The 26739-nt window shown below is 48.2% G+C and overlaps 7 protein-coding genes across 7 annotated transcripts in view; 4 read left to right on the top strand and 3 right to left on the bottom strand.

Moving 5' to 3' along the window:
- The window catches only part of TREMEDRAFT_64194 (uncharacterized protein), a gene marked incomplete at both ends in the record, with an annotated part of 1372 nt that extends 332 nt beyond the window's left edge, over positions 1-1040 (bottom strand). The window contains one exon of the mRNA XM_007006460.1: positions 45-1040. Within this exon, the coding sequence (XP_007006522.1) occupies positions 45-1040 (996 nt within the window). The remainder of the gene's footprint in view (positions 1-44) is intronic.
- A 1047-nt stretch (positions 1041-2087) lies between these two features.
- Positions 2088-4525, top strand: TREMEDRAFT_64193 (uncharacterized protein; the record flags this gene model as incomplete). Its single annotated transcript, XM_007006459.1, has 17 exons — positions 2088-2205; positions 2249-2357; positions 2452-2464; positions 2521-2661; positions 2720-2816; positions 2866-2946; positions 2997-3104; positions 3147-3232; positions 3282-3317; positions 3361-3639; positions 3685-3713; positions 3757-3781; positions 3826-3960; positions 4009-4071; positions 4107-4163; positions 4208-4247; positions 4296-4525. The coding sequence occupies 17 exons, from the start codon at positions 2088-2090 to the stop codon at positions 4523-4525; spliced, it is 1647 nt and encodes a 548-aa protein (XP_007006521.1).
- Positions 4526-5012: 487 nt separating this feature from the next.
- TREMEDRAFT_64192 (uncharacterized protein) lies at positions 5013-8753 on the top strand (the record flags this gene model as incomplete). The annotated part of the gene is made up of 9 exons (XM_007006458.1): positions 5013-5292; positions 5326-5513; positions 5562-5691; positions 5995-6039; positions 6067-6596; positions 6806-6832; positions 7215-7628; positions 8206-8374; positions 8407-8753. 9 exons carry the CDS (start codon positions 5013-5015, stop codon positions 8751-8753), a joined length of 2130 nt encoding a protein of 709 aa, XP_007006520.1.
- Positions 8754-10282: 1529 nt separating this feature from the next.
- On the top strand, positions 10283-12241 carry TREMEDRAFT_33395 (uncharacterized protein; the record flags this gene model as incomplete). The annotated part of the gene is made up of 14 exons (XM_007006310.1): positions 10283-10357; positions 10467-10614; positions 10665-10719; positions 10760-10844; positions 10889-10912; positions 10962-11058; positions 11102-11181; positions 11236-11254; positions 11305-11392; positions 11442-11535; positions 11582-11627; positions 11678-11738; positions 11789-11965; positions 12091-12241. The coding sequence occupies 14 exons, from the start codon at positions 10283-10285 to the stop codon at positions 12239-12241; spliced, it is 1200 nt and encodes a 399-aa protein (XP_007006372.1).
- Positions 12242-15148: 2907 nt separating this feature from the next.
- TREMEDRAFT_33527 (uncharacterized protein) lies at positions 15149-17647 on the bottom strand (the record flags this gene model as incomplete). Its single annotated transcript, XM_007006328.1, has 8 exons — positions 15149-15315; positions 15410-15684; positions 15730-15771; positions 15820-15926; positions 16141-16428; positions 16617-16692; positions 17009-17357; positions 17557-17647. The coding sequence occupies 8 exons, from the start codon at positions 17645-17647 to the stop codon at positions 15149-15151; spliced, it is 1395 nt and encodes a 464-aa protein (XP_007006390.1).
- A 208-nt stretch (positions 17648-17855) lies between these two features.
- Positions 17856-21840, bottom strand: TREMEDRAFT_40283 (plasma membrane H+ ATPase). The gene is made up of 7 exons (XM_007006344.1): positions 21406-21840; positions 21269-21309; positions 21129-21223; positions 20914-21086; positions 20513-20869; positions 18257-20470; positions 17856-18208 (listed from the first exon to the last, which is right to left on the bottom strand). The coding sequence occupies exons 1-7, from the start codon at positions 21444-21446 to the stop codon at positions 18136-18138; spliced, it is 2994 nt and encodes a 997-aa protein (XP_007006406.1). The 5' UTR covers positions 21447-21840; the 3' UTR covers positions 17856-18135.
- Positions 21841-23998: 2158 nt separating this feature from the next.
- Positions 23999-26194, top strand: TREMEDRAFT_33211 (uncharacterized protein; the record flags this gene model as incomplete). The annotated part of the gene is made up of 6 exons (XM_007006274.1): positions 23999-24113; positions 24158-24588; positions 24631-24754; positions 24827-25388; positions 25432-25571; positions 25671-26194. Coding segments are annotated over 6 exons (1896 nt in total), but the record flags the coding sequence as incomplete, so codon positions are not given.
- Positions 26195-26739: the final 545 nt, after the last annotated feature.

The raw sequence follows: 26739 nt of genomic DNA, 5'->3' as shown, positions 1-26739 counted from the left end.
CAAAAAAAAAAAAAAACCTAATTCATACTCTTAATTCCACATACCTTGTGTTTCTCCCTCATACCCTCAATATCATCTTTGATCTCTCCTAACTTCTCCCTAACATCTTCATCCAGATATTCAAGTTCTCTCCATATTTCCCTCAAAGGAGCAAGGGGGTCGGAGGAGTGACGTTCAGGGTGAGGAAAAGGTATGTTCGTAAATGGGTTTAAGAGCGTCGAAGGGATTACTTTATTCTCGGCAGGAAGTTCGTCCTTTATTAATTGATTATGGTTTTCTTTGAAAAGATGTTGCTTTCCTTCTTGATTGAATTGTGATCGAGCTGGAGTAACATCGAGGCATTTCTTATTGACCAGAGGGTCTACTTGAAGGTTGGGACTTTCTTCTTCAGGTGATGTTTCGCCAGCGATGGAAGAATGTTTCACAGTTGGAGAGAAGATGGAGAGACCGACTGTGGGATTTTTCAAAAATCCTGAATGATGAGGACCAGGATTGGGTGAAATGACTGATTGATGTGAAAGTAGACTAGGACTAAGAGGATGACCACGATCCATCATACTTCTTCTATCCGTTCTGATCCCATTTCCCAATATTAACGTCGATATCACTTCTCCCTCTTCCCTCTCCATACTCCTCGAGTTTCTATCCTTTAATCCATCTCTTCCAACGCCCACTTGGCACACTGTTGGAATTTCTGGTGTAGAAGAGAGAACTGGATTCTCCCTTGGTGCTGGACTACTTAACAGTGGAGAAGAATCAGGATTCTCCAGAAAAGAAGGTAATAAAGTAACAGGTCGAATAGGAATAGTTACTTTTGAATGATGATTTCGGATTTCTGCGAATGTCATTTTTCGAGGTTGTGCCTTTGTCATTGTATGTGCTATGGCGGTGGAGAATTCTACGTCGAAGATGGATCGACATGATCGGATGGAAGAGTAAGAGGAACGCACCGAATGGGTTGAGATTATTGAAGTTGGTCTGGAGTGAGGTGGGGCTGAAGGGGTTAAGAAGTTGGTGGATGCGGGGTCGAGGGTGGGCATGATGATGAAGAGTATAAGTAATCGGTATCGTAGGAGTAGCTTGATTGGGTATGGGAGATGGATATGAGTCGGAGTTGAAGATTCAAATGGAGCTGGAAGTTGAAGAAGAAGATAGTGACTGAAGCTCGGGCTGAGAGTGGGGGATGGAGGATAAAGAAGAGAAGGAGGCGAGGTAAATGGTCAACGGAGAAGAATTAGATGGTTGTTTGGATAATCGGTTGTTGTTGATGTAGCCCATTACGGTCATACTTATGTCAGCTCGTAAGTTTACATACTTCAAACATGATGTCAGTATTGTATACTGGACAGAATGATCATTCCGATCAGTCATGAATGAGAAAGTCAGCGAGGAAATTCAAAACACTTACACAACCCCTCAACCTCGAAGCACCTTAACTTATCTCGGCGTCCTCAAGAGATGCTATCCCCACTTACCCACCCTCTACACTCGTCGTAGCACCATTAGTGTTGTCAAATTGACAAAATCTAAGTACAGCCGATAAATATTCATCAGGTTCAACATGAGCATAAGGGTTCGATCCATCATGAGTAGGTGTCAGTCGGAGTCGGATTTGTATACGAAGACGTAGAAGGTATTCTCATTTCTTAGCACATGCACTGATACTTCATAGGATAAGAAATGACAAATGCTTACCAGTCAACGAGATGTCGGAAGGTTTGGACCGAACGACTGACAAGGCCTAGCAGGTCAACGATGCCAGTCATACTTACCTCATTGATAAAAACGGACCACGGCGATTCGTAGCTTGTCCATATCCATCAGCGAGTTTGTATTTCTATTCACAGCTTGTCAGTCCACGTTACTCTACTACTGTGCTGTATAGATGTATCTAGTAAAGAGATGTGAGTTGAAAGGGATTAAAAGGAAATATGTCATGTTGAAATCGGTCCCACGGTCATCCGGGCACACGACTTCCGACTTCCCCACTCAGACTTTTGCCCTTTCCCCCACCCTTCACCTCTTCACCCTATCTGGTATAACCTCGATGCCCTTCCTCCTCCTTCGTATACATCTCCCTACAAGACATGTCCACCAGCTGGACAGGTCGATTAAAGTCCATATTCGCCCCTCCCGCTCATGAGGCAGCAGAGTATGAGCTCGTTCCTACCAGAGACATTGCTGTCAACAACCTCCCCCAAAACGGTGGGTTAGCGCCCTCTTCTTAGACAATGGACTAATCATACAGATGATATCAACAGTATCACGAGTCTTTCAGGTCCTTTTGATAACATAGAATCCGACTTGGAATCAAAAAGTCTCAGAAGAGTACCCGCCCCTGTCCCATGGCCTGCTCGGTTTGTCGGTCTGACCGAGTTCGGTACGGCTTCTTGACTTTCAGTCTACTCGTGAGCTGATCGTAAGCTGAGAGAGCGTCTTACTATGGAGTAGGTTATGTGCTAGCGTGAGATCCTCTGGTCAGTGTCAGTCTTTCACTGACGAGCTAGGAACTTCGTCCAGCGTCCATTGCCCCCGGGAGGTAATGGGGCCGGCGCCCCAGCACCTGGGAGTGAGATGACCCCAGGAGCGTTGGGAAAAGGCTTGCAAGTCAGCACTACTCTAGGCGGTGTCATGGCTCTATTAGCGTGGACTTCTCCCTTGGTGAGTCGGAACTGTCCAACACTGGTTGCAGCTGTGTCGGGATTTGACTTACGTTCAGGCCGGTGGTCTGCTGGCGGATCTTCGATGGGGCAAGTTCAAGACTATAGCCATAGGTACTGCCATGGGAGCTGTTTCTCATCTTTTACTAGTCTACGGTATGTCATATCCTTTCATATCGTGTTCATGCTTGAAGTGACATGACAGCTGCTCTGCCAAGTTTGTTACAGAATGGAAACTCTTTCGGTCCCTTTTTATTCGCCATGTTGATTTTGTGTGTTTCGATAGGTATGTCCTTTTCGCCTTCGTTGTTCCTTTCCACCAGGTCTGACACACAGGTTTGATAAAGGCGAATATAGTGCCTATCATGGGTGAGCAATACACTCCCACCGAAGATTATGTGGACACTTTACCATCTGGAGAAAAGGTCATAATCGACCGAGAAGGTAAGAAGCATTGCCTTTGAGTGTATCTAGAGCTGATAATAGCTACAATACAAGCCATCATGGCATCTTATTATGCCAGTGTGAATCTGGGTTCCTTTGTGGCCATCGGTTCTACCTTTGCCGAGAAGGTGAGCATCGACTATCAGTCGGTGATGTGAGTTTTACTGATCTTTCAAGTATGTCGGCTACTGGCTTGCGTTCCTACTTCCGGGGGTGAGTCCAATGTTAAATTCTGCAAGTAGAAACTCAAAATCAGATCGTGTTTGCAGTCATGCCCCCAATGTTATGGATAGTCCACCCTCATCTCGTCACATCACCAACCCCAAAAGCCTCGGCTCTTCTCGATAATATCTCAACAGCCCGTCGGCTACTGTCTCGTCACATCAAGCTTACAGAGGATGAATCCAAGGAAGTGTTCGAGCTACGACAATGTATCCGAGCCTGCAAGTTATTCCTCTTCTTCGTCATTTACAATGTCGCGGACGGAGGTTTGATCGTTATGACCACCAGCTTGACAGGATCTATGACAACATCTGTTAGCTTTTCTTCTCACTGGCATAAGTACTGTTACTTATGACAGGGGGTACCTAATGATTTCCTCGAAGCTGCGTAAGTGTATATATTGCCACTTTAAGGACAACATTAATTGTAGAAACCCTTTATTCATTGTCATCACTGTAAGACATGACTTGTAGCACCAACGGTCACACTGACGGGAAAGCTACCAATTTTGAATAAATGGGTGTATCCTTATTTGACAGCGAGGAAGATCCGGTTTGGGCTCGTTAAACGAGTTGTTGCTGGCTTTTTGATTGCTGCATTGTCAACAGTATATTGTGCGGTTCTTCAACATGCGGTACGTCCCGTCGCAGGATATTCCCCATGCCACATTTGCTGATGTCAGGTATATCAAACTTCCCCATGTGGTTATAACGCCACCGACTGCCTGGCCGGCGTATCACCTCTTGTATGTCACCATTATCGAGACCGTACTGACAGCAGAGCGCGTGGCTATACTTCCCCGCTTCGGCCATGCTAGGTATCAGTGAAGCTCTGGCGGTAGGTGTCAAGTTATTCTCCTCGGTCTGAAAGCTGACTATGAGTGGGTGAGCGGGCTTGAGATCGGTTACATGCTGGCTCCTCGTGAGTCTCGATCACTTTCTCTACATCGCCAAGGAGACTGACGATTAGCTTCTCTGCGAGCTATGATCAACGGTCTTTTCCACTCTATGATCGCAGTCGAAGCGGCTCTCGTCATGATTTTCGTCCCATTCATGAAAGATCCATACCTCGTTTGGCCCTTCTCAATCACTGTGAGTAATCACTCTTCTTCGAAACGTCCCGCTGATAGATGGGCCTTCGCAACTGTTGTCGCCGCTTGGGCGGTGTGGTATCTCTTTGGTGATCTGGACAATGACTAGATGGCGCTGGTTGAATGTAAGACATTCGTCATGTTGAATCATTGTTTCAAGTATCTCGATGTCAAAGGATCTATTGAACGCAAGGCGTCAAAGGAGCTTCAATCTCCGTATGTCAGCTGTATCACGCCATAAGGGCTCGAGGTCGGTGCGGATATCTCATAGAATCTCACCCTACAATTACTCCATCAATCTATTTACATACAGGGCATTAAACATGAGCAATCAACGTGGTAATCGCTCCTCCCGATATCGTGAGAAACAGCTATATGATCCTGTCACGGGCAATTACGAAACCGTCGTAACGACTGGTCGTCGTCCCTCCTCTATTCCGGCGAATAATGAGTCTTGGCCACTGACGGCGTCACGTTCACTGAACCCTACATACCCCAACCAGCCCCAAGACTCGCGTTACCTGAACCAGCAGGATTGGAACGCAACGAGTCTCCAGAACAAAGATGGCCACCTCTTGTCGGGGAACAGTCGACCCATGCCTGTCTACGACTCCAAGAATGAAACCGACGAGGCTGCCGACTATCCTCAACACTATCCTACCACTCGCGATGGTCATGAAGCCGATTCATCTTATCAGTCAGAGGGGCAATCAGCGCTTGGATTTTCGATGGAAGAATGGTTAGGTGCCGTGCAATCGGTACCGACTTGGGGAGATCCAAACAATCCCGAAGAAGATGAGGAGACTCTAACTCGGATTGAAGAAGAGGATTTTGAGGACTTCCCAGCTGCATCTTCTGAGAAAACACTCAGTTCAAGTGTGTTTCAAGACAATTCAGTGATGAATCAAGATAGTGCAGACGATGTCGAAGCATTCGATGACGTCAAGGTTGAAAAAACAATACCGGTGATTTCAGCTGACACATTTGATAGATCTCTGAACCCACGACATGACTCGTACAATGAGGCTAAAATCGCTTCTTCCTCTACGGTACAGTGGACCCCGAGCGACCGAAGGATACGACAATTACAGGTTGGAGTACAAGGTGGTCCGAGGAGGATGAATTGAGGGTATGGAAGTTGATAGATGTATGAGGGGAAAGTACAACCATCGAGACAAATAAGTACGGGGATGAGAGCGAGCGAGAGGGACAGGGAAGATATAGAGCGAATTGGTAGGGGAGAGGGGAGGGAGAGAGAGGAGAAAAAGAGGGAAGGTGAGAAGGAAGGGGAAGAAACGAGAGAAAGAGGGAAGGGAGAGAAGGAAGATCAAAATGGTTCGATACTTTTCGAGTCCCGCGACCGAAAAAGGAAGGGAATACGTACTGATTGATCAGATTTGATTTACTGTTAAGAAATCATGAATGGAGACGCCAGAACAATTTTATAACTGACTGAGAAATTTGTTCTCCGCCTTGGACGGGTAGGGAAGAGGGGGAAAGAGAAGTGGATTGATGTACGTACGCGCCCCCACAACCCGTCGGAGCTTCAACCCGATTACTTATAAGATCCGACCATAGCGCCCACTCTATCCCTCGTAATCGCCACCGACACCGATCCAATCCGTAAGTCTACTAGGCACTCGAAGACAGAGAAGATGTTAGAGTCAGCGGTTGCCTCAAATTTGCACCCAGACAAGGAAGGGGAGACAAGTTCTGATGACAAAGTTAGCCAGTGGCTCACGGGAGTGGAGTCCGCGAAGAGAGAAGGTGGGCTATACTTACCGGAGATACAGCCAGTCAAGTGGCCTGATGATGACCCTTCCGCATCTCAAATGGAAAGGGCAGATACTTCCGCTCTTCCTAACTCACCTTCATCCTCTTCACCTAATGATTTCCCTGCAGTAGCCTTCCAGGACATGCTCCAGGCCTTGGGTCAGAAATATGGCAAAGTGCCCCGGACTGAGAACTCCCACTCAGTAGGACCAAATGGTCACCAAACCAGGAGGACACAGAACCCCAAACAGGCTACCACACGCACCAGGAGTCATCGAAAGCCTCCTAAATCTGACGCTCCCTCCGCTCGACCGATGATGACAGTTTCAGACCCACAGACCGTCGTTCAAATGACTAGCTCGACCCCGGCTGAAACAACACTCGATATGGACAGCCTAGCGCTGCTAGTCAGTCGAATGAATGTTCCATCAGAATGGAAAGAACAAGCAAGACGCCTAGGTACTTGAATCTGACCTGTCCATTGGGACATTGATCAGTGATTGTACGAGTGACATACATGTGTGGAGACAGAGGTGGATGTGAGAATATGAGAAACGGATAAGTGCCCATGACGTCGTTGATGAAGAGTTTCATGAAAACTTCTGATAACATGCAGAACCATCTCATGAAAGATGCGTGCGAGGTGAGGAATCGGATTGGTATTGTATGTAGCTCCATTGACGATGCTCGAAATACGTGTAGTTGTTGAGGGAATAAGTTTCTCCTTTCATACCATCTGAGTTTCAATCATGAGAGGAAAGTTCTGGGAGATGGTGGGTTGTTTCTTACACTGATTTTGCCACCCATCCAACAGATTAGTCAATTTTCTTTGACTGATATTCTCATCTATCGTCGGCAACAACTCAGTACATACCATCGCCAACTAAGACTCGTAACGTTCACGTGTTACGGATTTTTGATCCATTACAGTATCTACCGTACTTGACATAAAATCGACGAAGACGGGAAGTATGTCTTCAGCCGGGCACTCCATTAGGAGAGAATATACAGCTGCTGACATACAGACTGACATATCTATTGGGTCTTGGCTTGCACAATGTGCAGAGTCTAAGCCCTGGAACAATCCCAACAGCATCCACCCCAAGCAGCCCGCCCAAGACGATGATTCAGTCAAGGGCATAAGAATGAGTACAAACCACACCAGACAAGATGGAGAAAGCACACGGGGGACCACCTCCAAAAGGAACCAAACGGTAGTCTCACCTTCACAAACCACCTTCAAACTCAGTAGATACGGGCAGCAAAGCCGGGCCCTGGATAATCAACATAATGATCATAGTCATCCTCCCGGTAAACCCTCCTGGTGGGACACAGCAACACCCAGAGTACGGGGCAGAAAACCTGAGGGGACTTTTTGGCAGGGCTACCAAGCCTGTCGCCCATCTGCCACAAGGAGTGCTATTTGGCAGAATAGAGGAGTTTATACAGTGCCAGAACTCACTAGATACCGATGACACTCTGAGCAAATTGCTTGATAGTCAGGAGATATAGGATCAACAAGAGATGCACGATCTGATAGCTAGACAAGTAGATAGATAGCTTGGCTCTCTTGCATCTTCTTACAATGAGCATGTCAGGTTATCATCATTTATCCGAAGTTTCAATTATCACAGAATCTATTCAATACTAGCACTCTCTTGTCCTAGTTTCTACAATTACAGGTCGCACTCACTTGAAGCATGCAACTCCGAGAAACCAAACCGCACGGATCATGACCCGACGAGAATAGGACAGTCAAGCTCCGATCGAATGGTCGGAACTCGACATGATCAGGAAAGATGCTTCTCTGGTCTATGAGAACTTGGAGGAATGACGAAGTGGAAGGCTGTGTACCCTGGACTCCTCCATTGACGAGCTCGGAGTTGTAGAAGGGGAAAGCGTGGGAAATTGTGGAGATTCTACTAACCCCACTTCCTCTAAAACATTCCTTCACCGAACATTTGCTTCTCTCCTGAGTGATCGGATTTATTCAGCTGGAACAAGATTATGGGACAGAAATATCCTCTGCTACCGCAAGTCAAAGCAGACTCAGATGAGTGGTTAGAATTGAGTGAAGGGAATGATCCAGATGTCTATGTGACAAGTTTGAAGGGGCCGAGTGATCTGGGCGACCTCGTTGCCACCCACTTCTCGACAGGAGGTGTCACTGATCCGACGGCTCAAAGTTCGTCACTCTTGACAAGAGCTATCATTCAGAGAGAGACAGCATTGGGGGAAGGGAACCCAGGCCGGGTGATATTGTAGTGGGACCTTTTGCAGTCTCCGTTGCCCCATCAAGGCAGAACCAACATGATCCTAGATTATACCGGGAGTGGAGTCTCTACAGGGGAGTTGAAGTCGTGGGTGTACTGGTGAGGCCGGCTACGAGACACGATCTGATTACTTCTCGCCCTGTTGATAGTCTCAATCTTCCATCGATTGGTCAAGCGGTTTCGACTACTAAGTTGGCTTCCCCGGAAATGGAAGAGCTCCCCGGGGAGCCAAGCCTCAGACCTGTGAACTTCTCTGACTGGCCACCGCTATACACCCCGGACCAAAAGTGATGGACTAAGTTGTCAGGATGTAGGAGACCATGAGAAGAGAATCATGCATATCTCTACAGTTATACTTGCACATGAGCGAAAAAAAGTCAGCCGAGTCTCACCAACGATGAGAAGAGAAGGAAGCGGTCCGCCCACTCGTGGAGGATGCAAGACGAGAACTACTGCGGGTAGGGAACATCCCCAACCCGAGGGATTGAGAGAATCTGGTTGTACACCTCCGTGGGAACTCTCTCATGCTTTCCCCATTCATGAGGTAGCAACTCCGACATTTTCTCACCCTATCTCGTCCGGCGGACTAGATCTAGGCCGAGTCCGAAGCTTCTCGGACCTCCACCATGGGAAGGGGTGGAGATGGGATGGGAAAGTTCTGATAGGAAACCTCTAGGCCATTTGGAACAATGGTTGCACCATTTCTTTCCCACGCTCTTCCTATCCCGTGGGAAGAATTGATAGAAGTGTGAGAGAAAGTCAGGTAAGCATGGGAAGGGGTTTAGACCTCTATTAGTCTATAAAACTCCTTCAAATCTAAGAAAAGTGTGGAACACAATGTCTTCTCTGTCTTCTCCACCATCCTCTCCAAGACCTCGGAATAATGACCTTGGGGACGAGCTACCCAGCAAGAGAGAGTTTCAGCTTGATGACCCGACTCAAACATACGTTGAAACCCCGCAATGTTCTGGTCAGTCTTCTACTAGCTTGCCTGATTTTGACATCGCAGCCGGAACCATATCACCCACTCTGACTTTCAATCGAGGAGCCCATGATGACCTTCCCGCGGACGACATCAGACAAAGTATGAACATGTCTTCCCAATCAGCTCAGAACTCACTCAACATCCCATCTGGATCACCCAGTCCATCATTAGCCCTTGGCTTGTACGAGGAGAGGCCTGCTAAGACTAATTCGATGCTAGTGGCGCAAATAATGTTTGACAGGGGTTCGGGAGGTGCTCGCAAGCCATCAACGCCGTCGGCCCACTTATCTATACCTGGTACCACTCTCCCCCGCCTGTCGAGCCCATTGAGTGGAGAGGGTTCTTCATCGGAGGGGTTGGAAGAGCGGAAGCCAGATACCAATTGGTTAGTCGTTGGCAGTGGTCAGGAGGATGGGGAGGAAACCCGAGCCCTCCTCAATTTTACTATGTTGCAAGCCAGAGAATCGACATTGGCCGCGCTTGGCATGACGTGAGAAGAGATTCCATATGCGAAAGGAAAATTGGCTTGATGGGTAGTCCGCTTGTCAGTAAGGCACACTATTGTATACATACATACCGTACATCCGCCACATTCGACAACCGCCACATTCGACAACGGCCACATGCCATGTGATGCATCATTTGCTTCCGCTCCTACTGACTTTCCGATTGACTCAACATTCCTCCATACCAAACTTTTGCCTGACACCTTCTGACAGCTAGGTGGTTGGTGGAAAGTATGGCCTCTCTCCGATCTGCCCTTCTCCCATTCGCTCGAGTATCACTTCGTACCCGTCATGCTCAACTCCCTTCCCTTCCCCCCTCCCTCGGACTCATGCGGGGATACAAATCCCGTGGACCGGCTAGAGATCCTATGACTGGTGAGATGATAGCTTTACCAGATATAGATGTATGTATTTCTTTTCTGATATGACCTCTCCTTACTTCCCACACCTACCAACGTTCGCCATTTTCAACCGTTGAATGACTTGAGTCCATTCCGCAGAACTGACCTTCAGCCGTCATTGCTGAAACTTGAACCTACTTCCAGTCCCAAGATCCGTCCACCTTCTTCAACACTTATATTCGGAAGGACATTCACCGACCATATGCTCACCATTCGCTGGTCTTCTAATTCTGGATGGCAAGCTCCGGTCATCGGGCCTTGTGAGTTTACAGTGCTCCTCCTTGGAATGTAAGATAGGACTGACCATCAGACCGACCATTGGAGTTGGATCCCAGTAGTACCGTCCTTCATTATGCTTTCACAGCGTCAGTTTCAATAACATGGTAGAATCAAGCTTATTTGCAGATTCGAAGGGATGAAAGCGTATAGGAATGAAGATGGTACCGTCAGATTGTTCAGGCCGGATATGAACATGGCTCGATTGAACAGAGTAAGTCTTCATGTCGTGTTGATATATTTAAGCTTACTTGATAGAGTGCAGCTCGCGCGGCTTTGCCAGTGAGTTTTTGGGGATAACGAAGTATCTGGCTGATGGGGTGACCAACAGACTTTCGATCCAAAAGCTTTGGAAACGTTAATCAAGAAATTGGTCATGTTAGATTCAGAGTGGATCCCAAATGAACCAGGATACTCTTTGTACATTCGTCAGTTTCCCAATTCCGTGCAGATATACAAGCTGATAAGTAGGTCCTACATTGATAGGTACTCAGAACGCCTTGGGTGTTGGACCAAACTCTGACGCGCTTCTCTTCGTCATTTGTTCTCCCGTAAGTCCTCATACATGCCTTACCGCCACTCTCGAGCACATGCTAATGTATCAGGTCGGACCTTACTATGCTTGTGAGCTCTTCCACACTGACATGAGAAGAGACGGAACGTTGACTTGATAGCTGGATACAAACCCGTTCAATTACTCGCGACTAAAAAATACGTCCGTGCTTGGCCTGGTGGTACAGGTTCTCACAAACTCGGTGTCAAGTGAATTACCATTCCCTTTTTCCAATCGAAATGATAAATTGATGAATAGTTATGGACCAGGTATCGTCCCACAAAGTGAAGCTGCCAAAGAAGGTTACAGTCAAAATCTTTGGTTGTTCGGTGAAGATGACGCCCTGACAGAGGTATGTTCTGCATACTCTTAAATCAATCAGAGTTTGACGTATAAAGGTAGGAACTATGAACCTTTTTGTCGCTTTCAAAAAACCTGATGGAGGTCCGTATTCATTTAATCTTGGTTAGTAGTTGAGAGAGCTGATGATCAAGGTGTGGAATTGGCTACCCCACCTTTGGGAGATCTCGTACTTCCCGGTGTGACACGTGATTCGTACGTTTCCTTAATTATCATGCAAGACATGTGCACAGCTGATACGTAAGCGTTTTGGCACTTGCTAGAGGACACATCAAGGGGGAAAAGATCCCGGGTTTACCGGATAATTTGACGGTCACGGAGAGGAAAGTGGTCATGGGGGAATTGGAAGAGGCGGAGAAGAATGGGACTTTGTCGGAAGTGTTCGGGACTGGTACGGCTGCTGTGATTTCGGTCGTAGATAGGTGAGCTACTTTCACTGTTTCACCTCTCCCTTTCCTGCTTACCATATTACCCCTTATCGTCGTGAAGGCTGAGGTGGTTGTCAAAGCGATAAGTGAGTATACGAAAGATTGAGCTGAATCATCAGGATCGGGTACAACGGAAGAGATATCACTATTCCCACCGGTCCTCGAGGTTTAGGACCTATCGCAGAGTCTTTGCTCAGTCGTGTGACCGACATTCAGACAGGAAAGATCGAACACGAATGGAGTATTGTGGCCAATGACGTACGATTGTAGTCTGACCAACTTTCATCTTCACACTTTTGAGACAAGTCCGTTATCTTGAGGTCATCATGCAGTCGGGGTCACGATGAAACATGATGCATACACTTTGAGTCACTTCTCCACGATGATATTGTCTTCAGATCCATACATTTCACCCCTCCGACTTTTACTCGCGGTGAGTCCGATGCCTATGACGAAAACCTCATGTCGAATCAAGTTCACTTCTTGATGAATCAGATCGCTTTGTAAATACTATACGTACGAATCTGAAGTATTCGCTACTTATTGATGAAGCTTTTCACATCCTTATCCAACACATCACGCAAATGTCTCTTCAACTTGGTAGTGGAGATACCCGTCTCTTGCTCCATTTCCCCCCATTCAGCCTTTTCATACGCTTTTATGACCCCACCCCAAATTGCAATACGTTCTTTTTTACCCAATCCACCTTGTTTTTTCAAAGCTTTACTTGCCAAAGTCCCATTGACCATACTCCTCAAATCGGCCGAGAGTACCTCACGCCAATGTCGGGATAACTTGGCGGTGGTGATTGCCAGTCCTTCCTCAGATAGGGATTTAGCTACAGAAACAAAATCGATAGCTTTGACATAATTGGGAGTGGACATGGCGTTGATAATTGCCACTCGATGTGCGGGAAGGATCTTTTCGGCGGGTGCGAGTTTCTTCTTATTGGGAGTGTCTTGAGATTCAGGAGCAGAACGTTTACGAGGAGTGGTCTGATGTCAGCTCGTCATCTCTTTCGAATTACATGAGAGAAGCTGACCTGAGACGACTTGGGTGTAGGATTAGGAGAGGAGGCATCATCATCATCCGTATCGTTCGCCTGATTCTCAGTTTTGAATAGGACTTAGATGGTGAAGGAGACGTACAACAGGAGAGGGGAGTTGAGATTCTTCAAAGATCTTTTCCTTCGGGACTTTCTTTCCTTTCTGCCCAAGGTCAGTCAAGACGTACTTTGTAGAACGATGGGGAGTAACAAACCGTTTTCGTGAACACAGGGGAAGGAGTCTCCTCTCTGTATGAAGGAGAAGATGCTTGGTCTGAAACAGATTCGAGCTCTGACTGCTCTTCTTCGGTATGGTCCGCTTGGGCTTCTGCTTTACCTTCAATGCCATCTTCGTTCATCTCCTGACCATCAGCGTCATACTAAGTCGCCATACTTCTACTGACCTCCACAGCCTGACTTTGGCAGTTTATCTGAGAAAGCCCTTCGACCTCTGAAGTCGCAGCGGTTGCGTCACCTTCGATTTCCTTTACGAAAGGAGTTGTCTCTGCTTCTTCTGCTTCTTCTGCTTCTTCAACTTCTTTATTGTCGTTCGCCTCTTCCTCCTCCTCATTTGTCATCTCGTCATCCGCTTTTTTCTCCTTGTTCGTTCCTTTTCCTGCGTTGTTCACATCCTCGTCCTCCGCTTTTTCCTCTTCGTTCGTTTCTTTCCTCGAATTACTAGCTACCTCTTCATCCACTTCTATCTCCTCCTCATCCTCCTTGACTTTCTCGTCATCCACCTCCTTCTGGTCAGCTTCAAGTTCCTCTTCATCCACCTCCTCCATTTTCTTCCTCGACACCGCCTGAGCAGTCTCTTTACGCTTACTCGGGGGTTTTGGCCTCACCCCGGTATTCTTCCCCGGACTACTGATATGAATAGGTTTACTTTTAGAAGGTAACAACTTGATACCTCCCCCTTTCTTCGCCATCACAGGTTTGTTCGTCGTCTTCATTTGAGCTTTGAATGCTGACGTGATGACAGGAGTCGTGTCACGTTCACCTTCCTCGACATCAGGTTCGGTCGGAGTGGCTGTACGAAGTTTGCCCATAGCAAGACGGGTCTGAGATAGAGTCAGATCGACACAGTCATCTCGTCATCATGATGAGCACTCACGAGAGACTTTTTCTTCGCATCGACCATCACCATGGGCTATCAATGTCAGCTCAAAGCATTCCAGTATTTGGGGCAGACACACCTTCTGCTTTCCGACGATTTCTACTTTGCCGCTTTTCGAGCCAGGTTTCTTGACAGCTGCTTTCGACTTGGTTTTCTTGTCTACTTTCGCTTTACTAGCTTTACTTCTAGTTCTCTTCTGCTCACTCATCAGCAGATACTCTCTTCTGGTCATAAGGGAGGGATAGAAGGGAGATCAGACTGAGTATGGGAATGAAACAGAGAAAGGCTAACAGGTTGATCATCCTCTTCGTCCTCATCTCCATCCCCCATGAGGTCATCCTCAGCCTCATCAACCTCATCTGGTGGCGTCTCAAATTGTTCATCTTCACTATCCTCCTCAGTCACCACCGTCCCATCATCGTCAGGATCTTCAATAGTATCCGAATTAATGGGTTTCCCATAATGTTGGACCGGCTTACGAATTCTCTTGCCCGTTGTCAAGGGGACGTCAGAAGAAATGGGGAGCGCCGAGGAAGGTGTGTGGAGTTCTGTAGACGGGGGAGACGACGAGACAGGAGTTGGAAGTTTAGTAGCTTTGCGAGCCATTGTGATTGACGTCAGATAGACTTGATAGTTGATGGGGGATGTATCGAAAAGGGTGTGAGTAGTGGAATGCAGAAGAGAAGAAGAGAGGAAAAGGGAAGAGTGGATGACGAGAGATACAAAGGTGGGGGAAAGCGTGGGAACCGTAATCTCGCACGGACCTCAAAAGTTGACTGGACCGGTATTTCCCCACAGAAGAATATTTCACTAGTTTGACCGTTTATCCCCACCAATCCACTGCCACCGATGATAGAGCTTGTTGCGATGGTAAGATGGTGAAAAGGAGAAGAGAAAAATTAGATGTCGATATCGCAGTTGTAGGTTTCTCAGCAACCGATCCTTTGCCCCGTGGGGGATCAAACCAGATTGATCCACTGACTTACAGACTGCCGGAATAGGAAAAATCAGAAGATCATGCAAGTCTGTTCCCCTGAACCCACATTCCTACCCTGTTACTAGGCGTACCGTTACACCACCATTTCTCTATCGCTTCGACCCACCATCTCTCGTCTGGTTCTTCAGGAAGGTCGAACATGTCCAGAGATCCGATAGATGTACCGTCATCATTGGCCACTCTTACTGTTCCATCAGTCATCTCCCAGAGCTCTGAGGAGGTTCTTACTCGCCATGGTACAGGAGGTGAGAGGAAGAGGGATGAGATGATAAGACTTACTAAATTGAGCATCGAATTCCATCCCTACTTCCCAACATCCTCCGAGTTGGAGGGCCTTTTTTCCTCCTCGAGTAGCGACATACAAACTTTCTTTCCAATCCACTCTCTTACTCTTCCCACCGTCACTCGGGCTTCCAGATGGGATGTCTTCTTTTTTGAAACTCTCTCTGAGTCGAGAGGTGATAACTGATTGTCGCATGGATTGCTGGATACCAACTGCGTAACCACCTGCGATATCTGAACCGAGACCAACGGAGATGCCCTCGTCCAATGCCCTGATGTAAGCTTTGAATGGCGACATTCGGGTGAAGAAGACTCACTCTCGAAGTGGGAACTGTGAGTCGGAGAAATATGCGTTTGACCTATCTCTTAGCTGACTGAGTATGTGGCTTCACAAGACCTCAGCTTACAGAGGACAATGAGCGACCGTCACACCACGCTCTCTGACCAGCTTTCTGAGATCTGGGGGAAAACTAGTGACGTGTGCTTGGATAGTTTTTGGGCCTAACAGACCGGCCTACGTTTAGTCAGCTCTTCCTCTCTGTTGCAACGTCTATCAACTAGTATGCTCCTAAGAAACCGAACACCGAAAAGCAATCGACGTGAAGATGGGGCTTTCAAGACGTCTCCAATATCCAGCATCTTTTGGCATATATTTGGCCAGAGCTCTAACACCAGATGTCGGTGACTGGTGGGAAAGCAGGATGATGAATGAAGGAGAACAACATCACCTGATCAAACACCTCCTCATCCCTTCTCCCTCGACTCCCTTCCACCCAATCCATCTGGTCCTTACTTTCACACATATGGCTAGTGATCCAATAATCTCCTTCTCTCGCCAGTTTTCCCAACCCATGAAGTAACTCATCCGAGCAAACGGGGACAAACCGCGGTGTGATGATAGGCTGTACGAGTCTTCTATGAGGGGGTAAAGAGGAGGTGAGTTGTTCCATTCCGGAGATGAAAGTGGACAAGGAGTTAAGAGATGAGGTATGTGAAGATTCGCCATATGTCGGACGCTATGGGTTGTCAGTCAAAGCTGTTGAGACATGCACAGTTTCAGATATCGTTCAGAATGGTGCCGTAATTGAAGAAAGTGAGGTTCGCAGCGGGGTGCGGTAACACAAGTGTAGTAGAGCGGGAATCATGTGTGATACGGTATCAGAGATCAATGTGAAGGAGTAAAAAGGGGAAGTGAAATACATACAGGTGATTGATCCATAGATAATTTCCCCACCCATCCTCTTAACCCTGCTTCGAGTAATTTACGAGCCAAGATCAAGCTATAGAATAAACTTCTCCCTCTCCCTCTCGATTCCACATTCACCCATTAAGTCATCCCGACATGAACAGAACGAGAACTTCCATTCCATTCCCCACCTTCCAAAACTCAGACAAGTACCCGTTGAAGCACGACATAATCCCCACCAACCCAAAAATCATCACGAAGCGTCCATTTCCGGCAGCTGAGAAGATTTCTCAGGTATGCAAGTGTGTGTGAATGTGGATGTGAGGGGAGAAGGGGGGCGGGGAAGTAACCGTAATGAGATGAAAATGATAATGTTGTGAGAGATAAATATATAACACTCTACTACTCACTTCGCTTCAACCCCAATAGTCCCAAAAAATACCACACTCCCCGTTCCTTCATCAACCAACCTCCTGACTAAAGTATCATACACTTTCTCAGCTAATCGAGAATCATTATCTATCTTTTCCTCGGCTACATAAGTATACCTCTCTAACCATTCCATCAAAGGTAAATCTAGACCCGTACCGGCATATAAATATTGAGGTGCGTGAAGATGTAAATCTGTGAAAGTAGGTAAGAGGAATGAATATTTGTCAAGGTTATGTATAGGTATATTTCTCAATTGGGTCAGTTGGGATGGTATTTCGGAGAGATGAGTAGGTGAAAGAGAAGTTATGTAACCTTCTTTATTCACTTCTGTCACTCAGCGTGATCTATGTGATTGTATACTGCAATAGAGTGATATTGGGATCGAAGGGATCGATGAAAGAGTCGGTGCCAGTAGAGATGCGGAATGATTTATCATAGAAGGGCATGTAGAAGAAGGGATGAGAGAAGAAGTCAGGTGATCAGGGGGGTGGGTAGACGGAGGAGACATGGGAGACGAGGGACAGACCGAGGAGATGGTTGGTACGTATACGCAATTGACCAAGAGAGGGAGTATCGATAAAAGTTCCTATAAAAGCTTGGGATGTATCGTCTCTCATAGCGAATATCAAAACAGAAGACAAGCCGCTAGCTTGAAGCATACAGACGCAGCGAAATATACGAGTAGTCAACTGGGACAAAATAGAATACAGAGATCTCTGATGGAACGAGATGGCAATTGCAGCGTAGACGGAGAACGACGCCTGTCCGATTGCTACTCGCTATGTCACAGATGGTGCACATGCAGGAATGAATTCTTGCAACAGAGGTATGTCTAATTCGCTGCATTCGATGCTCAGTGACAATACGATACTGACGATTAGGGATAACAAGTACCGAGGATGACAAGGGACCGGGATAGGTCCCATGAAGGAAGTAGTGTGAAGTGAAGAAGGAGGGGACGCAGAGGGAGGACGTTCTCTACAAAGATGACCCTATGGCAAGGGAATGCACACGACTCTCGGACTGAAAAAGATTCCATCAGGGCAAAAGGGATGCAAAGGTATGAGGGGATGCGAATGTAAAAGATGATCATGTTGGATGTCGTCTATGCCTGCGCAGGTCTCGAGTGAGCGCGCTGAAGAGCCGCACCAGACTGTTGAGCCTGAATCGAAGAGAATCTGATACGTCAGCGTTATATTCATATATTGATCAGACTTTCGACTCACCGTTGCAACTCGTTCGTAGACATGTGGACATGAGCATTTCCCTTGAGACGGTTGGCAGCACGAGCAAGGAAGTTGGTTCGGTTCGAGTAGAGAGACTCGACCCTGGAGGCGGTACGGTGAAGACGTTCGCCATTCTCGTCGACGATAGGGGGAGCGGCACGACGAGCCTTACGACGTTGAAGCGCAGCGATGACCGTCCTCTTGAGAGCGAACTTGACCAAATCGAGAGGGAAGTACCAAACAATGTTCCAAATCCAGACGATACCAATCCAACCACCAGAGATAGAGTGCACTTGAGTGAAACCCCAGTCACCGAATCCGGCGATAATAGAAGAGACAAGCTGGGCCAAGCAGAAGGCGAGCATGAGGGCAACGGAAGGTCGCTCGGTCCAGGAGAAACCGTGAGAACGGGTGACAAAGATAAGAGCCTGAGAGATGATGGCGACCTGAAGGTAGATGACCATGTGTGCTTGAGGATCGTTGACATCTTTACCGACGGGGTTGACGTGGAATTTGCTCTCGAAGAAGGTCGTGTGGTGCATTGCGCCGAAGAGAGCAAGGGTCGAACCGGTCAGGTAGATACCGTATCCAATACCATAGGCGAACACCTCGGCGAGATCCCAAGAGTCAGGAGTGGTCGAAGGCAACACTCGGTCGAGCGAGAGCGTCATGATGGTACCGTCGTTGAGAACCGCAATGATAAGAATCATGAATGACGGGAAGTCGAATTTCCAAGCAAAGGCCATGATGGCGAAGCAGAGAACGATACGGATGGTGACGGCACAAGCGTAGACGGCGTAATTCCTCATACGTTGGAAGATGACACGAGAACCGTAGATAGCGTGAACGATGGTAGAAAGACCGGGCTCAGTGAGGACAATGTCGGCAGCACCACGGGCAGCGTCCGTGGCACCTTCGACGGCAATACCAACGTTGGCACGAGACAAAGCGGGAGCATCGTTCGCACCGTCACCAGTCATGGCACAAAGATGACCGAGACCTTGGATACGCTTGACAATTTCGAATTTGTGCTCGGGGAACACACCGGCGAAACCGTCGGCGTCCATAATCATCTCATCCAGGTTGGCGAACTTGCTGCCGGGTTCGGGTCCATCCTTGAGCACTTTAGCAGGGTACATGTGATCACCCAAACCGAGACGACGACCAGTTTCCTTGGCAATGGCAAGTTGATCGCCGGTGACCATCTTGACCTTGACACCGAGAGCCATGGCATCGTCGATAGTCTGTTTCGTGTCTGAACGAGGAGGGTCAAAGATGGAGAGCAGACCAACAAGCGCGAAACCAGACCCGGGAGAGTCCTTCTCCGAGCCCAAAACGTCCTCATAGGCGACGGCGAGGGCACGGAGACCACGGCGAGCGAATTCTTCCACATCGGCTTCAAGTTTGTCTTCAAGTTCGTTGGTCTTGTCACGAGTGCAAAGTTCGATGATGATACCAGTCATACCTTTGGTGGCACGCTTGAGCTTGCCGTCAGCCTCGTCGAGGTAGGTGATTTCGGTACGCTTGTCGACGGGGTTGAAAGGCTTGAAATCGAGGAGCTTCATGTTTTTGCGGGCAAGAGCAGGATCCGAAAGAGTTCCAACGACACAGCCATCAATGGCATCCTGGTTTTCGGTACGACTGGCGTAGGCAGCGAGCAGACACACACCCTCTACGTCAAAGGTCGAATAGCATTTGACGTTCTCCTTGTCAATGGTGAGCTTGTTGGTGGTCAATGTACCGGTCTTGTCTGAGCAAAGGATGGTAACACCGGCAAGCTCTTCGATGGCAGTGATACGGGTGACGATGGCCTTGTGCTTGGCGAGCTGTTGCGCACCGACGGCAAGGGTGACAGACAACACGGTAGGCATAGCAATGGGAATACCACCGATCAAGAGGACCAGAATGTTGTTGAGACCACGACGGTAAGAGTATCGGAAGTCGGCGTACAAGATGAGGATCTCGAGCAAGACGAAGAGGCCGATGGAGACGAGACAGAAAGTACCAATACGGGCGAGAACCATCTGCAAGTGACCAACTTGGTCGTTGTCCTGACCGACGAGAGTTGCAGCGCGACCGAAAAAAGTGTTGGGACCAGTGGAGATGACGATACCCTCGGCCTCACCCTGTTTACAAGTAGACCCAGAGAAACATTCGTCACCGAGCTTTTTGCCGGAAGGGAGGGACTCTCCGGTAAGAGCTGCTTGGTCCATACTGATGGTAAGCAAAGATCGACTTCAGCTACGTGGCACTCACGAGACATCAATGGCTTCGGTCAATCGACAGTCGGCGGGACAGACATCACCGTGCTTGAATGCAACGAGATCACCGGGCACGAGTTCGGAAGATTCGACTTCTCGCCACACACCGTCACGCTTGACACGGGCCTTGGGGGCAAGAGAGTCCATAAGAGCTTTGACGGCATTACCAGCGTTACGTTCTTCGACGAAACCGATGGTAGAGTTGATCAACAGAAGGAGAACGATACCGACGAAATCTTGCCAATCGGGAGGGGTACCTCCACCATTTGACAAAGCGATGGCGACGAGGGCGGCACCCTCCATGACCCAGGAAAGGGGGTTCCACATGAAGGAAAGGAACTGTAATAAGACACTGCATGTCAGCGGCGCAACTGGAGAATGACTCGAAGCGCTCACTTTTCTTTCTTTTCTTCCAATTTATTGGGTCCGAAAATGCCGATACGATTTTGAGCCTCAGCCTCGGTAAGACCACCCTCGTCACATTGAAGGAGTTGAAGGACCTCCTCCATGACGATGTGCTCAATGTCGACCTTGTCTTTGTCATACAGGTCGGAAGCAGTCAATTGGATCTGGTTGTCAGACATGGCGAGACTGCGATGGAGTAGACTGACAGTGTTCATGTCAACTTTGGCATGTTGATCACCGGTATGTTTCTCCTCCATCTCTTTGTACTCGCGCTTCTTCTTCTCGGGCGCCTCGTCCATTGCTTACTCAATCAGCGATATTCATGATGGGATGCAAGAAGCCCTACCAGGTGCATCACCGGAGACTTTGTTCTCAACCGATGACTCTCTATTTCATCAGCAAGCGTTACATCGGAAGAGTGGGGGGTGGTTGTGAAACAGAGGAGAGCAAAGTGGAGAGAGGAGAACGTAAACAAACACTCACTTTGTGGGGATTTCCTCGCCCACCTTCTCTGGGTCGGACATGATGGATGTAGATGTGAGAGTTAGGTAGATGGAAGAAGGATAGATGTGAAGAAAGAAATTAAAGAGGAAAGAGGATAAGACAGGTGTTTAAAAAAAGAGTCGGAGATGATAAATGAAAACAAGGGAGGGGTTGTTTGCGTCTGGCCGCTAACGGTCGTGCGGGATTTTTCTTACAAGAGAAATATCCCTGTAGCACGGTTGCTGACCGCCACCGACGTTTCACTCGAAGAGACGGAAGGATATGGAGTTGAGAGGTGGTCGTGAAGGAAGAGATCAACGACAGTGTCGCCAGAAAGATGAAGAAGGTGAATGAGAGGTAGAAAAAAAAAAGAGAGAGTTTGTGGTGGAGATACGACGACGCCTTTACTCAAAGGGGGTTGGTCGACGGGTTTGAGCGGCCGCAAAGGGGGGAGGCGGGAAATAGCCTCGGACGCTCAGGGTCAACACAGTCTTTCTCTCCTCCTATTCAAGAATGTCTTGACTGCCACTCAGGTCACCAAGTGGGAAGTAGAGGGTGTGAGACGGGTGGGGATGGGTGAAGAGGGGGTGGGAGGGAACGAGGACACAACTGTAAAGAAGGAGAATTAACAGTGGAAAACCAGTCGGCATAGTTATGCCGAGCCTTTGGGTTGAGAGACAAACACCTCTGATTTTCCACTTTCGAGATTTTTTGGCTAAGCAAGATGACGTCGGATGGCTTGACCCGGTTAACTCCTCGCTCTCCTCCCACGCCGCATCCGATCGAATATTCCATCTTGCGCTCAATTTTTCCCAATTTTCTCCCTCTCGTTCCTCCCCTCCCATTACGAATTTCCTCACCAGTCAATTCTCCGCTCAAGTCTACGCATTCCCTATCGATTTTTCACTCTTGCGGCCGAGTGACCGGGCCGATATCGCATGCACCATACATAGTCAGTCGCAGATTTACATGCTCGGATGTGGCTGGAAGGTCGATGTATGTATTCTCAGCCGCAGGCCGCAGGAAGGAGGCGCCAACCGAAACCGAAGTAAGGATGCCCGAGATGACCGCTGACCGAGAAAATTCCATGACTTTTGCGGTTCGCAGCTATTGGACCTCGGTTTCGATCAGCAAAGCGCGATTTTCTACTGGATCTCGGAAGCGGTTTCCGAGTCAGACGACGTCCTTTAGCGATGGTGCCTCGAGAACCCGTGACATGGTGTGTTCCTCAATCTCCTGGTCACAGGTCGATCTGTCAATGATCAATGATCTTTGGCCTAAAGAACATGTCGTCAACGATGGACCTGGTCGTCTTGACCACACATTGACGGATACATAACTACCATAAAGCGCTAGCTACGTTACATAAATCAACTAGCTCCCCAAGTCACTGTTTCGAGATGATGAGGGCAGTCATGTCTCCGGCGACATTTCCGATGCTTGCCCCATGCATCGTCGGCTGCTAGGCTGCTGACCCTTGCGAATATCACGGAGTCGTTTTCCGGCCAAGACAGAGATAAAGAGTGAAGTAGAGTCACGACTGCCTGGTAGGCTGCAGATATCGCAGATGGCTGGAGATCTCGGATCTACCATTTCCCTCCCGCTTCCGAGATCCCTACTCCTGTGTATCGGCAGAAAGGAGAAAGATAAGATAGCCTGTCGATCGTACTCAACAAGGAGTTGGCATTCGTGCGTTACGCTATGCACTTGACATGCTCTGCGCCGTTTTGCGGTTATGATCAGCATGCACTTTACCTCTATCACGCCAGTCGTGTATGATGTCACTCACGAGAGATGGAAGTCTCGTTTCTCAATATAGACATAGTACACGGAGTACGAATAGAGTACCGTTCATGTTGGTGAGATTGATACATTGCGAGTCTAGCCAGATTTGAGATTAACCCATGGAAGCCGTCCCGTATGGAAGCGTCCATGCTTTCTCTCCCTCAAAGGACGTTTCGCACACCTCACAATGACTTCTTTTGCTCTGAACCACGATGGACCACATGCATCCATACGCCCGAAACGAACTAATGATACCCTCAAAGTGTTGTAACATGTAACACATACCAGAACCGACCAAGCAGAGGGACGGATGGAATGCCATTGTGGGGCTCCGTTGACGCACAGGCCTTTCTTTGGCCCGTCTGATGCGTTTCAACCCCCTCCCTCTCCTGTCTCCGCCGTTATGCCCTACCCATCATCACTCCATCCATGTGAAACTTTTCTTATTATACCCTCTCCCTCTCTTCCATTCTTCGTCATACCTCTTCCACCTAGCTTCGCTCAGTGAAAGTGTCAGGTGACGGCAGTGTTCCCTCCAGCCTTCATCCGCTGTCATCCTCTGGCATCTCACAGACATCCCAAGAGCTAGTCACCCATAGCCGAGAACGTGGCGATGAGTACCAAGCAGCCTACCTCACCACCTCGATCTAGCGAAGATACAAGAGCAGTCTTAAGATCTCTTCTAGCAGTGTCTTACTCTACCATACCAGGTAGAGGGCATGTCAAGACTGCCGCTTTCGTCCGATCAAGTCTTGAAGAGGTGATCAATGGTACGCCCACACTCGACTAATGATGAACGGGTGATGACGTCGTAGCTGCGCCTACACAAATACATCCAAGTGAAAGGACTTTATACCTCGAAGCTTTACTAGAGGATCTTCGACCTGTCGAAGCAGCCGTATGGACACAATGGCCAGATGATTGTGAGCACTTTCGATGCCTCGTAGACTTCAGCTGATGATAACAGTATATCTATCATGTCTGACAGCGGTCAAATCGTTGGGACGTAACCCAGTCGGTTCGGAGATCATGTACACTCCTGAGAATCTCCAAACTATTCTCTATCATACCTCTCTACCCGGTCCCCCTCGGAAATCTCTGCTCGCTCCAGTGGTTCGCAGTCCGACATCGCCCACCGCTCTAGAAGCTCTGAGGATCTTGGCGAATTTACTGGTACTTCATGCTGAGGGTCGAGAGAATTTCAGCAGAGCGGATGGTGCTTTGATCGTTGCCAAAGCTTTAGCAGGTCGGGCATGGGATGGAGAATTGGAGGTCGAGTTCGACAGTCCGGACAGATTATTTCTGCTCGGGAGAATAGGCTTCCTCATCACCCTCGACCGGAAAGAAGCTGTGGAAACGATGGTCGTTAAGGAAGATTTGGTGTCGAGTCTGGTATATGTGAGTATCCTGCCTCTCTGACTTATGTTGACTGATGCATAGCATCTGACATCCGTCCCCCCACAGCAGAGTAATTTCGCCGCGTTGAGCGAGCTACTCAAACTAGCCAACAATGTGATCAGATTTTTTCCACGCCGGACAACGTCTGAACATGACCCCTGGGACAGTCGATTGGAGTCGTGAGCCACCCCTTCCTCAGTCGATTCCACTTAACTGATCATCAGACTACTTTGGCCAGCATTATGTCTCCTACATGAAATTCCGTTCAACGACCTTTCACCCCCTTTAAGTCATACAATCCACGTCTTACTCTCCATACCTTTCTCATCAACTTTGCTCAACAAATGGCAATCGATCCCTAACCCACCTCCTGCCACTTCTCCATCCGGTACAACCGTCCGTTCGTTGTTCAACAAATTCTCGTCAATGTCCTCGAACACAGTTTACACAATCGCCAACCCCCGCAAGTCTTCTTCCGACTCAACATCAAGTGCCTCTTCTAGCACACAAGGCAAAGTACGCTCTCCCGCGCCTTCGCCAACACATGTCCGAAGAGAAAGAGTGACTTTGCTACCACCGATGAAGACGGATGAGACGGCATTGGGCAGGAGGCTTATGAAGATTCTGACCACCTTTGTGAATAGCTGGCTTCCAGAGGGGAAAGCACCTGATGGAGAACTACCAAAGGGTTTGATTTTGGACGAGCAGTTACCTCCACTTTTGTTGCTGATTGCTCGTGCGACGGATGGAAGTTCACCTACAAAGACGTATTTCAGAGACACACTTCTTCCCACGAGCCTGTGAGTCATCGCTTGTCATTGTATAATCATGGCTGATGTTGAGGGACCGTTCACCTGAAGCTGGGCCGTTGGAGAAGAGACACTCGGTCTTGGGAGCGATCCTGAGGTTGATGCAAAGCACTTTGAACCCTCAATGTCGTGATACGGCGGGTGAGATGATGTGGTCGATCTGTGATTCAAACGGTAAGTTATCTCTCGAAGACCCTCAATTGGCCCGACTCTCACTGTGCCATTCGGACCTGTCCCCGGTTCATATGGGGTTTGCCAGGGCTGACACTCCAGCTTCTGAACTATGCGCTGAGATAGGATACGGCAACGCTGCGGGGTTGCTCTTCCGAAAAGGCATTACCGAGCCTCCTCCAGGCCGTATCACTCCTCTCCCTGAACCAACAAAATTGAATGTCGAGACCAAACCATTTTTTAAAACGACCTCGATATCACCGAAAAAGCCGGGATCTCCATCCAAACGGGCCGTGCAAGAGGAAAGAAATCCCATCACCTCACTTCGACGCGATGACGATACTTCACTCGATGATATGACTCAGGAAGAGAAAGAGAGTGAGGCAGAGAGGTTATTCGTGTTATTCGAAAGAATGGAGAGAAATCCGGTGATCAGTATGAAGTCGGGCGACGAGCAGAAAGGTGTGAAAGATGTGATGAGGGAGAAAATGCAGAGCGGAGAGTTGGAGGTGAAAGAGAGAGAAGAAGAAGAAGCGGACAGGAGAAGATTGGAAGAGGAAGAAAAGATAGATGAGGAGGACGCTAGGAAAGAGATGGAGGCGTATAGACAGAGGATGAAGAGATGAGGAGGGATTCGTTGGATTAAAGGAAGAGATCTATTGATGTAGCATATTCACAAGGATAAGAGGGAATTGTCTTGATGTCGAACGTAATGCATAATCTTTACTCATATCACAAAGGAGATTGGGGGTTTATATAGGTTTAGGAGCGGAGGGAGCGGAAGTATCTTTGACCGCGGTACTGCTTTGTCAATATGTTTCCACCCTCCGCATACATGGTCGCTCCCCAGCGTATATGGTCTTTGGAGTAAGGAGCTCATATGATCACTGCTAGAGACTTCGTCCTTGATCTGAGAAGTTCTGTGAAATCTCGTCACCGCACCAGAACAGCCACGGATAGAATATAAACGATGAAAAATTTGATACTGAGAAAATGAAGATGAAGAGATAATGGACAGATGAACAGCACCTAGGCAAGTGATGAGAACAGATGTGCTAAGTGAATTTCACCTACCGAAGGCGTTTACAAAATTCATCTTCTTGATCATCATCATCCCAATTATCCTCCCATAATTTTTCGATAACGTCTTTGGGTTTTTGGTTCGATTCGA

Source organism: Tremella mesenterica, assembly GCF_000271645.1.
Source record: "Tremella mesenterica DSM 1558 unplaced genomic scaffold TREMEscaffold_10, whole genome shotgun sequence".
Lineage (NCBI taxonomy): Eukaryota > Fungi > Basidiomycota > Tremellomycetes > Tremellales > Tremellaceae > Tremella > Tremella mesenterica.
The sequence above is the reverse complement of the archived record's forward strand: the minus strand, read 5'-3'. Positions and strand labels throughout refer to the sequence as shown.

Excerpts from the sequence above, each read along its gene's own strand:
- TREMEDRAFT_40283 (XM_007006344.1), bottom strand. The coding sequence starts at position 21,446 with ATGTCCGACCCAGAGAAGGTGGGCGAGGAAATCCCCACAAA. Across the intron at positions 21,224-21,268 it reads AGTCTCCGGTGATGCACCTG|CAATGGACGAGGCGCCCGAG; the intron begins GTAGGGCTTCTT and ends TGATTGAGTAAG. Across the intron at positions 20,870-20,913 it reads TTGGAAGAAAAGAAAGAAAA|TGTCTTATTACAGTTCCTTT; the intron begins GTGAGCGCTTCG and ends GCTGACATGCAG.